Source organism: Microtus ochrogaster, chromosome 10 (assembly GCF_000317375.1).
Source record: "Microtus ochrogaster isolate Prairie Vole_2 chromosome 10, MicOch1.0, whole genome shotgun sequence".
Lineage (NCBI taxonomy): Eukaryota > Metazoa > Chordata > Mammalia > Rodentia > Cricetidae > Microtus > Microtus ochrogaster.
This window is the reverse complement of record NC_022016.1, coordinates 10,704,566-10,718,452: the sequence shown is the minus strand read 5'-3', so window position 1 is coordinate 10,718,452 and position 13,887 is coordinate 10,704,566. Positions and strand designations below refer to the sequence as shown.

Sequence of the window (13,887 nt, the reverse complement as noted above, 5' to 3'; positions counted from 1 at the left end):
TTTTTTTAATTGAGATACAGTTCACATTAAATTGACCACTTTTGTTATACAGATCGTTAGTTAGTATATTCAGCCACTAATATTTCTTTCTAAAATATTTTGATCACCACTGAACAAAGCCTTGTATTATTATCATTGACTTCCCATGTCTTCTAACACTTAGTGGCCATCAATTGGTTTGTCCAAGACACTGTATATAAATAAATACATATGTAGTCATTTATATTTGGCTGATTTTTTTTTTAAAATTGGATTTATTTCAGATAGTGTGATGCCTTCTAGAGTCACCCATGTTGTTATAAATGGTTGGATTTCCTGGGTTTGCTTTGGTTGACACAGGATTTTGCTTCAGTAACCCAGGCTGTCTAGAACTTGTGATCCTTCTGCCTTAACCTTGGGTGCTGGAATTAGGGGCCTGGGCCATTATACCTCACTGTGTTTGCTACTTTTCCAAGACTATGTGTGTATCACATTTTCATTGTCTATTCACGTGTTGGTGAATTCAGTTGTTTGTTTATCTTAGCTGTTGGGAATGATACTGTAGTGAGCATATAAGTGCGGATGTCTCTGAGAAAATTTTGTTTCCCTCAGGTATATCTCTGAGTAGGGTTTCTGCATCACATGGAAGTTCTGTTTTTAACTTTACTTTTTTAGAAGCTGCCCTGTGTTTTCTATAACGAAGTTGCTAGTGTAGATTCCTAGCAACACATAGGTTCACTTTTCTATACCTTTTATTAAAACTGGTCTGGTTTTTTTTTTTTTTTTTTTTTTTTTTTTTTTTTTTTTTTTTTTTTTTTGCTATCTCCATCCTGACAGGCATCTCAGTGCCTCTCATACTCATCAGACTGGGCACTGATGACGCAATGGGAAGCCTTTTTACATTTTCTTGATGACTCATCTTTTGAGAGTTCCTCGTGTTTGTTAAATTGTTGTTTCTTGTTAAGCTAAGTTCAGATGTATGGCTCATAGGTATTTTCTCCCATGTCTTTTTCTGGGCCCCCTAGTGCATTACTACTTTATTTTATTGTTTACAAGTGGCTGGAGTGGCTGGAGATTTCTTGGCCCCAGTAAGCAGCTTCTTTCTGTTTGTCATCCTTATTCCTCTTATAAAGAAAAGCCATTCATGTAATAGGAAGTTTTTAGACAGTTCCTTTAGTGGCCTTGATGCCACTGCTGCCAGACAGGCACTTGATTATGTACTGAACAAATTTATTGTTTTCTTCTGTCCTCTACATCCCCAAGGTAAGAACTAAGTGTTTAAAAGAACAGAGAACTAAAAACTAAGGAAGAATATTCTATAGAGTTCAGCAATACCACTTACCACGTCTTGTCTTCTTTACAACAGTTTACCCCTACATATTGTTGTCAGTGCTGTTTGCTATAATTTTGGCATGGAGATGCCAGCTGAGGAGCTGTCAGTCCAGTTGGGTTAAATATTATTTTGTTACATGAATTTTCCTGGGTTTGTAAAATGAATTAAATTTCTGGAATCTGGTGAGTGGTAGCATGGAGTTTTGAGTTTTTCCATAGTTTGTGACCTTTCTGGGTAGCTCTGTAGTGATGTACTCCATTGCACTTATGATTTAGAACCAAAGTGCCAATGGCTACATACACCACTGCAATATAGTTCCACATGTTAGCAGCACAGCCAGGTTCTTTATAGCATGGCTAATATAGCCAGATTCTAATAGCATCGTGAACATGAAGTTACGTTATTTCTTGTGGGTTTCCAGGATCCTTAATGCAGGGTTTGGTTTGCTTTTGTCTCTCACTCAGCCTGTTCCCAATTCGTTTAGTCAGAGATTGACACTTCACATGACTTTTTTCTAGATGTCAGACACTCTGGAAGCTTTCTGGGTGCTCCCTTTTATGATGGTCTTTTTTATCTTCCCTTCTTTATTGTTTGAATTTTCAAGTTGTTAGGAAGGTGAGCTTTATAAAGCAGATTTTCTTTTTATAAACCTGTTTATCCTGTGCGTGTGTGTGCATGTGTGTGTTTGTGTGTGTGATACCAAGGCTCACAGAGAACTTAGCATTTAGTGAAGAAGAAACATAAATATCTAAACATTCTGTCTTTTCAAATGCCTTATCACATCATATTTTATTTAGTGCTAGGGATGCAGCTACATTCCTGGCCCTTAGTTTATTTATTGGTTATTGTTTTTGAGAAAAGTCTTCCTGTGTAGCCCAGGTTGGCATCTTATCTTGCCCTAGCTTGCTGTGAATGTGCCCTGTCTGTCAGGTGGCTGCTGTGTTCATGAAGTATGTGTGGTGGGGTGCATGAATTATTAGCTCTAGGGGAGGTCAGAAGGTTTGTAGTGTTGGTTTTTTTCTTCTACCCTTACATTGGTTCTTAGAATTGAATTTAGGTCACCAGGCTTGCTTACAGGTGCCTTTACCCACTGAGCTATCTTGACAACTCCCAGGTCTTTTGGTTTTTGAGGTATGACAAAAGACTTGCATGGTAGTGATAGTTAATGCTTGAGTATTGAAAAGCATTAATGTTTTAAATGGCGATTTGCAGAATCACTTTGGAGGTAATAGTAGGTGGAAAACAACAGTGACCACTTTCTTTCAGCACTGGTGACATTTTGGTCCCCCTGATTGTCTTCTGAGAGCGCACTGTGCATTGAAGGATGTTTAACATCATCTTTCTTCAGACACAGGATGCTAGTAGCACTCACCTTCTGTTTGCCCATGTCTCCAGATGTGCCTGTCAAGTTGCTCTGTTTGAGAACCACTGGTCTTGGGTGATAGCAAGAGGAATGTGCTATTTTAGAAAAACCATCCTCTTCAAAAACATCTTGTATGTGTTTGCACTGTTGGAGATTGAATGAATAGGCATGAGCTTGCCAGGCTTCCCTCTACCATTAAGCCTGACTTCCAGGCTTTAAAATTCTGCTTTAGAACGACAGCAGTACACCACACTGTTTGTCTTGTTCCTCTATATAGTATAAACCTCAACTTAAAGGTCTGATTTTTTTTTTTTTTAAATAGTAATGTCTGGGTAGGAGTTTGAATTATCTCATCCTTGCTGCCGTGTTGAAAAAAGTGACAGATGACATTTGAGTCTGGGGAGGGCAGGTGCATAAAAATTTTTCTAAATGGTAGAACTATTATGTGGCTGTCTAGCAATGCCAATATTGTATTTGTCCTAAGACATGTTTTTAAATGGTATTGCTGCTTTTGCTCTGGAAACTTTGTTGAGAGAAAATGTTCCTTTAATAAGAGATGGAGTCAGGTGTGGGCTGCCTTTCTATATTAACTTATTCTGATATAAGCCCTCTATATTAATAAATATTTTATCTTAGTCCTTTACTTTTCCAGTATTATCTTCTTTTAAAAGAAAGGCCAGTGCTGTGTCTGGGAACTGGATTGCCTTTTACAAGTCTCCTTGGAAGAGAGCAGGGATACAGGAACAAGCATTAAGAAGTGCATCTGAGAAGATGTGTGCTCATGAAACCAAAGAACTAGATTGTCTTTATCCCTGCCTTGGGCTCCATGGTAAAAGTGAATTTATGACTACTGAGTACATGGAATTGTGTAATTTCAAGAGCATTCATCTTGGCTACACTGGGAGAAAAGCACAGTTGTCTTTGAAGGAGGTTGCCTTCTTTTTCCTTGTGCTACAAATGTGAACTTGGCCTTGTTTTTAGGTAGCTGAAAAGGTCTTAGTGCTTGTAACTCTGAGCACTGCGTCATATATCTCTTTGAGCCCAGTGCCTACACACCCTACCATAGGTGAGAACTCAGATGGGATAATGAACGTCAATGTTACTCTGGCTCAAGAGGCAGATGAGAGGCATACATTCAAGGTTTTGGAGCCTAGAGTGTCTTGATGGCTGTGACCCATCTCTTTCTTTGTTCTTCAGGTTTACTACTTTATAATATTTTGCTTTTATAAATTATGTAATTTTATTTATAAGAAATATTCTGCTTTAGAACGACAGCTGTACACCACACTGTTTGTTTTGTTCCTCTATATAGTATAGAGTTCTTATTTCACCCCATTTAACAAACATCACTTTCTTTGAAAATTACCCAATTAAGCAGTTAACAGTTCTCCATAATATGGTACAGGCCACTGTTTCCTAAGCCAAGGATGGATGAGTCCAGTTACTTCTAGGTAACAGACAACTGGTTTTGCAGGGCCTGGAGAAAATAGGACAGGGTAGAAGTGGGAGGTTTCTGGGGCCAGTTAGTCTGTTGAATACTCCCATTGATCGTCATTACCCCAACTCTTCGGTTTAACCACAGAACTACTTCACAGCTATGACAAAGTTCATGGTTAAGTAGATGAGCCCTCTTTAATAGTGTATTATAATCTGCTTTTTAGGGGTTTTTTTTGTTGTTGTTCTTAAAGTTAGCTTGGATTTTGGGGGAGAAAGTCTTTACAGTGTGTATGTCGTACTTGTTTCCTACCACAGATTTGCTACCAACTAAAATCCTGTCTCTGAGTCCTTAGCCATTGGTTTCATCCTGCAAGTTTGTAGATGGAAAGGGGTGTCATGCTGTGGCTGTCTGTTCCGCTCTGTGCAGTCTCTTTCCCTCTAATCAATGCTGTGCCTAATGACCCGTGGTGGGCTTGTGTTTGCTTCACTGCTTCTTCGAAGCTGGACGTGGCTCGTGCTCGCCACGTAATGATAGTAATTGCTAGTAGGGCAGACCTGCTCTTCATCCTCCTCCAAGCATATTTCTTGTGGCAGGTGTCTCGTTTCTAATTAAGTGCTAATGAGCATGCCTACTGGACCGCGATGCTACTGCCAGCTTCTTCAGTTTTATGTCTCACTGCTGCCGAGCTCTGAAAAGGTGACAGAGCAAGAATTAGTGTCTTTTGGATAACGGGAAGGTGATTTTACATGTTAAGAAACTGTGATTGTGAGCTCAAGGGGAGAATGAGTAATTTATAAATAATTTCCAAGAATGCTATTAATGTGTCTACTTAGACCTCACCCGTTTTCCATTTACCCCTCTAATTAAAACTAATTCTCTTAGTAAGGAGTGGCAGTTTGAAAAGAAGGTGGGCTCCTGAAGATTTTTAAGGGTGCTGAGAGTGGTTGAAGATTTACTGTAAAATCACTGGTTTCCAGTGCTTAAGATTTTGCTTTTTGTTTATTCTTGAGGGTAGGAAGCACATCTGAAATGGAATTAAATGGATTTCTGGTGTGGGTGGAAGCTGTGAGTTCAGTGTTCCTGTGTATTCCAGTGAGGAGGAGGCAGTAAATAAACAAGCAGTTCCATCTTGAGAAATCAATACGGATTAGAATCTTAAGCATTTTCTAACATTAAACCGTAGACATTGAGATTTAACTGTTTTTACTGTCAAAAACAAAGTCTACATTGGAGAGCTGAGACACATCCAGATAGATGGTTCACTGCTACTTCTTGTATATTTGTTTAAGTGTAATACATGAGAACAAGAGAATGGTTTCTTATGGACAAGTTTATAACTTCTGGAGTGGGTTAGGTGGAGGCCAAGTGGACCTTAGAAGAGGGAAAAAAGAACCTGAGAATGGGAGCACCTGGGGTTCTCTAGATCTCTGCAGTCAAAAACTACTTCTCAGGGTTTCAGCCTCTTAGTCTCAGCACTTTGTTCTCTAACGTAGAAGAGGTTTGTGGGGCTGGATTTCAGGAAGAAGGCTTAGGTGGAAGGATTATAAAAAAATTGGCTGCAGAGTTTCTTGTAGCAGTCAGAAGAGTAGGTACCATGTAGAGTAGTTTGGGTGCAAGTGCAGCGCTCACTGACACTTTTTCACGCTACTGAACCTCAGCGAGTTCCCAGCCCATGGTGCTTGGTTGCTCTGAGTAGTGGGGATACCATTGCTTCCTTACAGTTCTCAGAGGGCTTGCTGAGTTAAGGACACAAGTGCAGGGCGTCTTCCAAATGCCAGCACTTCCTGCTTTCTGGGTTCTGACTTTTACTCATGGCATCATTGTGATAGTTAATGTTGGATAAAATGTACTCATTTTCTAAATAGTGTAGTTACTTCCTTGTGGGATACCTATGTTCCCTGATGAACTTCAGCAAACTCAGAATCAGTGTACAGTTTAGATTCAGTGACATAATGGCACTTAGAATGTAGAAGAGATTTGCACATCCATCTTTTAAAGTAGCCGGACTTGCCTAATAATAAAGTTTTATTGTCCAGGTTGGTTACAATATAAAGTGGCAGGTGTAGACTCTACGCTTAGATTTTGGGATTGGCTGGGGGATGAGTACTGATGGGCAAAAACTTTTGATGAGTTAAAAGCACTAACCTCATTTCCTCTTTCCTACCTCTGTCTCCATTCCCTTCTCTATGTCCAACTTCTATTCTTTCTTACATCTTCTGTTATTTCTTATTTTCTCCTGGATGGTTTCTCTGTCACCACCACCACCACCACCTTCTTCTCCTCTTCCACCTCTTCTCTTCCTCCTTTTCTTCCCCCTGTTCCTCCTCCACTTCTTCCTCTTCTTGCTTTTACTTCTTCTGCTCTTCTACCTCATCTCTTCCTCCTCTTCTTCCTTTTCCTTCTTTTGTTCTTCCTTTTTCTGCCCTTCGTCCTCTTCTTTTTCTCCAACCACTGCCAACAGCAGCAGCAGTTGCAAGCTCAGCATCTCTCTCATGGCCATGGACCCCCAGTACCTCTCACGCCTCACCCTTCAGGACTTCAGCCTCCAGGCATCCCGCCCCTTGGGGGCAGTGCCAGCCTTCTAGCGCTGTCTAGTGCTCTGAGTGGGCAGTCTCACTTGGCAATAAAAGATGACAAGAAACACCACGATGCAGAACGCCACAGAGGTGAGAGGCTGGGCAAGCCAGATTAGGCTTTGCTGTCATACTCAGACAGTGCTGCAGAGCTGTGCCTCGCTGTGGAAAGCCCCAGCCCCACACAGAGAGCAAACAGTGAGAGAACAGGAGCTGTCGAAAAGCTTTCCACTGACACTCAGTTCACCCTGCCACTCTTCAAGGTTTGCTGTGGGCAGCTGTGGGTTTTTCTGTCTTGCTAGCCTGCAGGCATCCTGACATCTTGGTAACTGCCTTTTTAATGCCAGTGGCCTGTACCATATTATGGAGAACTGTTAACTGCTTAATTGGGTAATTTTCAAAGAAAGTGATGTTTGTTAAATGGGGCGAAATAAGAAGTTAAATTTGAAAGTGAATGTGTTCAAATGAAAGGCTTGACAGTTGCATCTGTTACTAGTTTTGTAGGCTTTAATCCTAGTATGCATTAAATATTGGGCAAATTGCACTTGACTAATTTTTTGAAGAAAAGTAATTTATTCTGTCAAGAAATTAAAAATAGGCTTTGTGTATGGTTAAACTGTAAATCTTATGTTTACAAAATACTGTAATTTTCAGGAAATCACTGTATTAGGAATGTGCAATGACTTATATAAATAAAGCCATTTTTAAAACTGCCTGGGGCCTGTGTTCTAATTATTCCCCCCTTTTTTTATTTCTGTTCTTGCCTCTGTGTCTGAACGGGCGTGTCTGTGCGTTTCTTGGTAACCTCGGGAGCAGACAGAGAACCGGGCACGGTAAGTACCCCAGCGCCTGTTGCACATGAACAAAGATCCAGTTGCGTCCCAAACTGCCTTTCTTCGAACACAAGCACCAAGCAGACACACAGACGCCCCGTGTGTAGAGACCTGGGTTGCTTCTTTTTTTTTTTTTTTTTTTTTTTTTTTTTTCTTTTTAAAAATCATTTTATTTCTTTGAGTGCTTGCCCTCTTGTTTCTTTTATAATCTTGGCCATTGAGGAGAGGTGCCTGCTCAAATTGTTTGCTGTGATTTCTTACTACTCGATGTATAGCCCAGACCTGCTTAAGTATGCATTATATGTGCGGTCTAGGTTCCATGTAGTTAGGAGAATATTTATTTTTCTCATAACATCACCTTTACAGTTATTGTCCATCTGTGAATGAATTGCTGTTATTTCTATCTAAACAGTTTGTTTTCTTCTGTGACTGCATCTTAGTTGCTAATTTTCCATGTCTGTTTTTCCTCTGCCTTTTTTTTTTTTTTGTATACTTTTTGTTCAAGTCTAAACTTGATCTAAATTTCCCTTAGAGCTAAGACTGTGTCTGGCAACCATAACTTCTTAAAAGCATGGAGCTTCAAAGACAGGGCTGTGTGTTTATAGAGCTCATCTTTTCACATACATACCCTTTCATGTGCTGGATGGCATGCACATGCCTGTTAATGGGAGAGAGACACATTTTAAGGATGCAGAGTGAGACCTGCTCTGTTTAAATGAGGGTGCCCTACAGGTTCTTCCTGCTTATTTTTAAAGCATGGTCTAAAAAAATGAAATGGGATGCTGAGTTTTAAATCATTCCCTCTCTTTTTTCTTTTTTCCTTTTCTTCTTGTGCTGAGAACTGAACCCAGGGCCTCATGCTTGGAAGGAGAATTATATATTGTGGAACTTGCTCCCAGTACTACCCCCACTCCCCAGGTGTGCGCACATGCTCGTGTGTGTGTGTGTGTGTGTGTGTGTGTGTGTGTGTGTGTGTGTATCCCGGGAATTGAATTCAGGTTGTCAGGTTTGCTGGCAAGTGTCTTTACCTTCACATACACACACATACACACATACAATCCTATGAGCTATGCCTCACATTGTAGCCCCGAGTGCTGGGTCATAGGTGTGATCCAACGTCTTGGACTTTTTGGAGTATAGTAAGAAGATTGCACTTTGACAAGCTAAGTATCCGCTACCACCTTTCAATTTAGAATAGGGACTGCTTTAAAATTTCTCTTTGAGATAGCTACTTCTTTGCTTCTTGTATAGGGGTAATTATTAAGCGGAGAGGTAGTTAGGTTTTAAATTATTGTAGTGTAGGGTTTTCTAGGTGGTTTTAGGAGAAAAGGAAGAAGATAGACAAAAGCTTTAACTGGGAACTAAAGTACCTGACAGGCAAGAGTTTAAGGTTGAGGAAATTGGCTTTGAGTTATGAAGTAACCTGATGTTTTGTTATTTTGGTTTCATTGTAGACTGTTGTCTTTTCCTTCATGTTTATTCAATGGAGTACAACATTTTAAGACCCAGCTTTGGACCTATAAAATTAGCAGATGTGGTGAAAGAGTGTTATTTTTATGTGAATTCATTTAATTTGAGAGGCAACTTTTCTAATTTAATATTTCTCTCCTCTCTACTCTTTCACCTTAAGTGAATGCACTCATTGAGTGCTCCCTACATGTGAGGCATTTACAGTTATAAGTATGTAGCTATGCAACAAAGGCATTTTTATCTGTCAAGGATAAGACAAGTAACAGAAGTGCTAAAACACACATCTATGATGTCACAGCTTTACAAGTGTTTCCATTGGTTCAGGACTCAGAAATGCTTTCTGCACAAACAGGTTTTCACGCTGAGGCTGCTTGAGGCCTTACCTGTATATAATTTCTACAGTGGCCACTTCCTCATAGTTTTGGCTGAAAGATGTAAACAAGTACTTAATCGTGGGAGGAGGTAAGGATGTGGAAGGAGGGGATAAGTTTGCATACTCTATTTTTAAATTAGTTTTTTTAGGTAGCATATAGAATAATAGGTTTCATTATGCCTATTTAATTAATATACATTAATGTGTATTTCTTTGTTCATTTTACTTGTCCCTTCCCCTTGTCCTTCACTGCTCTTTGTGTCTTCTTCCTTCTTTGAAATAGCCCTTCCCTCTCGTTGTATCCTTAATGGAGTAGAAAGCAGCTCTCGAATTTTAGGAAGCTGTGGCTTATTTCTAAGTGTGCATTAGAGTCAGTGAACGTCATAGATAGGTGGAGGATTCTAGACACACAGAATAATATAAAAGAAGTGATGACTTGTGTCCCTTAACATGTCAGAGTTTTGACATATTTACAAGTGTATATATGTATATCTACTGCTTTTCCTGCCTCATAACTGCACGATCTTGGGTGGTAAGATAAAATGGGGAAAGTATATTAACTGAAGCCAAACATTAGCATAATCTATAGAGGAGCTAAATTGTTATCATTATCTAAGTTATTTTTTGATGCAGTTATATAAAACTAAGTAGCTTCTCAACTTGGAGTAAAATTGAATATGAGAAGCAATGGGTAATGAGATGTGTATTCTTGGTGTCTAAAATACTGCAGTATTATTCTTGAGAAAGCATTTGGAGTTGTGAGTCCGAATTTATCTGAATTTATTTGTCTCTTTGCTGGTGTCTTCCTTCACCAGAGAGAAGAAGGTGGTTGCTACAAGCTGATGGTTTCCAATTGATCTGACTCAATGTTTCTCCTTTTTAATTAAAATTACCGAGGACCCTTAAGGAATTGTTTTTCTTGGCAAGATGCTCTGACATTTACAAGATTAGAATAAAACTTAAAAAGAAAAATAGGTACAGAGCTATTCAGTTGTGTTACTTTTTAATATTAATGAAAAAGCAATATTTTCTTTTAAAAAGGCTTTTCATAAATTTGCTTTTTTTCATTTTGCAAATATCTATAATGCTGGCTTAAAAGAAGCTTGGCTAGGTTCTGATCAGCCTGTGTATTCAGTCTGTGGTACAGTTGCTTCCATTTGTCATTCCTTTTTTTGGTTTTTTGTTTGTTTGTTTTGGTTTTTGGTTTTGCTTTTGGAAACAGGGTTTCTCCATAGTTTGGAGGCCTGTCCTGCAACTAGAGCAGGCTGGCCTTGAACTGAGAGATCAATCTCTTCTGCCTTTCACGTGCTGGGATTAAAAGTGTGCGCCACCATGGTCCAACTCCATTTGTCATTCTCCATGAAAATTTGTCTAAAGTGAAAGTCTCTGGTACCTTTTTGGGGTAAGGTGGTTATTGCCTGTGGTTCTTCAAATTTAGACAACTTAAACCATGAATATACTGACTCCTTACGGCTATTTTTCCTGCTATTTGATATCAGTATTTCTTAAGTCAGGTGCAAAAATGCGCAGACCCAGAGAAAATACAATGTGGTTTACCACTGTTTGGTAGGTGCTTCATCTTTGTCTTCCAATGATAATATTACTCAGTTTGTTTGTTTATGCTTTTAGATTAGAAAATAAATGAACCTTAACATGGACAGTATGTTTTAATGTAAAAACAAAAAAATACCATACCAAGAACAGAATGTCCCCACGGATGAGCCGGAAGGTATTAAATAACCATGAAGGACTTGTTTCACCTGGACTTGTCCTGATTTTCATATGTTTTGACCTATAATTCCCCAAATCAATTTTTGCCTGCCTTTTTTATTTTGTGTACAGATGTGTGTGGGCACAGGTATGCCATGGTGCACATGGACAGGTCAGAGGACAATTTATAGGAGTGGATTCTTTCCAGCAAGTGGGTCCAGGGATCAAACTTGAGTCATTCGTCCTAGCATTATGTTCTACCCTCAGAGCCAACTTGCTAGCCTCTTCCTTTTTAACATGCTTGTTTGTTATCATTTTGCTTTCTAATTTGTAAGTACAGCTATTGAACAAATAAATAATACCGAAGTGTGTGAGTGTTTGCCCACATGCCTGTTCACCTCATGTGTTCCTCTTAACCTGCCAAGACCAGAAAAAGGCATTGATAGGTTCATTGGAATAGACAGTTGTTAAGCACTGTGTGGGCCCTAGGAACCAAACCTGGATCCTCTGCAAGAGCAGCAAGTGTTCTTCACCACTTAGCTATTAATAGTAAAACAAACAAACAAAAAAAAAAACCCAAGAAATTATTGTACAAATGTTTCAGTTGGTTTAAAGGTGACTTGCATTACATTTTGACTAAAAGGAGTATCACTTAAACACATTGCTTGAAATACTTGGCATCGGAGAACCAACAAATAATTATATATCTTTAAAAGAAATGGTATAACAGTGTAGATGTGGTAAGTGCACATCTGAAATTCCAGTAAGTGTGGGTATTTCTCCCCTTTGAAATACAAGTAAGAACAAGGAAAGGTGTTTCATGACCTGAGCTCAATCTCTGGGACCCACGTGGTAGAAAGAGAGAATTGACTTCTGCTAGTTGTCCTCTGACTTCTACGTGAATTCTGTGCTGGGTATCTCTACCCCTGAGGGTACATGCACATACTCAGAAAGCAAAACTATGTTAAAAATTTCAAGTTATACAGTGCAGTTGTATATATGAAGGTCCATTTGCTTGGATGGCAGTATATTATCCATGGAGCTGACTGAACCAAGCAGACATGCTCAGTATAGTACATTCAGCTTTGTTGAAAGTAAGCAAGGATTGCAAGGACTCTTCTGCCTGACTGCCGACTAATTAAATTTTGACTGGACTTGTGAAGAGATAGCTTGGAAATACAGGCTAAAATTGAGATGACTCCTATAAAATATTAACTTTCAGGCACAGTAGGAAACGTGAAGTGTTCTTAAGCAGTTGCCACTCTGCACATAACTGTTTTGGCAGAATTTAAAACTGCTTGGAACTGACATCACTGCTGTGAGTTAACACCTGAAGGAGGTAGGCCTGGTGATCTTATGTGGCTGGGGTTGCCGTGTGTAACTGCAACAGGTTGGGGGTGGGATTTCTTTCATCAGATCAATGCTGAGGCCTGTGCCACCTAGAAAAATATTTAGGTCTGTGCCACTGTGATTATTACAAAAACTGGTGTCTTTCACCCACAGACATTTGGGTTTTGTTGTGGTGTGTGTGCGTGTGTGTGTGTGTGTGTTTACGGTGACTTGCCTGTGTGTATGTTATGCACCACCAGTGTGCCTAGTGGCCTGACCGGCTACAGGGCATTGGATCTAGCTTTGAAGATGGTTGTAAGCTGCCACATAAGTGCTAGGAAATAAACCCAAATCCTTTGGAATAAGAGCCAGAGCTCTTAACCACTGAGCCATCAGTCCAGTCTCCATAGCCAGTTTTAGACTTCATATTGTGCCTTATAATTCAAAGCTTTGTGAGCAGGCATGTGCTTCTTTTCCCTTACTCTTTTGTCATTCTGATGATTGCTGTTTCACCACTGGAGATTCAGATCAGCAACTAGTATGACCTCTGCTTGTTTGAGGAGAGCTGTGGACATAAAGTACTGTCAGAAATCCAAATGACTCAGGTGCTGGCCTAACGTTTTGTCAATGTGGGACCAGTTCTTATATTAGAAAACACAGTTTGAACATCTTAATTTAAAGTGCTGGGGTCTGAAAGTGTATCAGATCTGAGTTTTTGTTTGAAAATACATTTAGGCTCTGAAGTCCAAGGCACTCAAAAAGTCCAAAGTGCTCAAAAATTTGGATTTAGGAGCTTTGGAATTTATAGTAGAGATTCTCATCCGTGTCTGGGTTGTAGAAAACTGAAAGGCACCAAACAAGAAAGGCTTGGCACACTGACTTTGCTTTCTCTTAAGTTATGAGTTGGGGGCGTTATATATTTGTTCTCCTCCAGAGTGAATTTGCTTTGCTTTACCCGGAGAAGAAGGGTAAATGGCGGCTTGAGAGGTGGCGACAGAGTCTTGTAGTTTAGAGCATGATATCCCAGGTACAATATCACAGGCTCAATGTCATCTTCTCAAGGCCACATTGCATTGACAGCATAGATCTCTGTGGTCCTGCTGCAGAATTAGAGAGGTTATGTTTGTGCTCTGGAGACACAATCCTGTACTGTCTATGCCTTTGACAAGTAGTTAATCCCTATGGTTATGAGATGAAATATATGTATTTTTGAAGTGGGTATCAGAAAATGTGAATGGCTGATTTGCACTGCTGCAGAAGTAGAGTGTAGGGTGATGGCTTAATTGCCGTCATGTGTAGATGGAGACAGCAGACAGATGTGATGGGGTGCATCCTTACCTAATTGTTTTAATGTTCCCCGAGAAGTTAATTGTCAGTGTGGAGTATGCTATCAAATTAGGTTCCCACCATCTTGTCTTAGTGTAACCGAGGATAAATGAGGTGTCACGAGTCTCCAATCTGTGCCTCTCACACAGACACTTGTTCT

At 39.7% G+C, this 13,887-nt stretch overlaps 1 protein-coding gene across 8 annotated transcripts in view; it reads left to right on the top strand.

Moving 5' to 3' along the window:
• Positions 1 to 13,887, top strand: part of Tle1 (transducin like enhancer of split 1) — an 89,968-nt gene that overhangs the window by 41,649 nt on the left and 34,432 nt on the right. For 5 of the 8 annotated variants that reach the window (XM_026782164.1, XM_005352651.3, XM_013348262.2 and 2 more), the window contains exons 7-8: positions 6,575 to 6,779; positions 7,503 to 7,519. The exons of 1 other annotated variant lie outside the window; for it this stretch is intronic. In XM_026782164.1, coding sequence (XP_026637965.1) covers positions 6,575 to 6,779; positions 7,503 to 7,519 — 222 coding nt within the window. The remainder of the gene's footprint in view (positions 1 to 6,574; positions 6,780 to 7,502; positions 7,520 to 13,887) is intronic. 2 more of the 8 variants (XM_026782165.1, XM_026782167.1) reach the window with 1 other exon arrangement.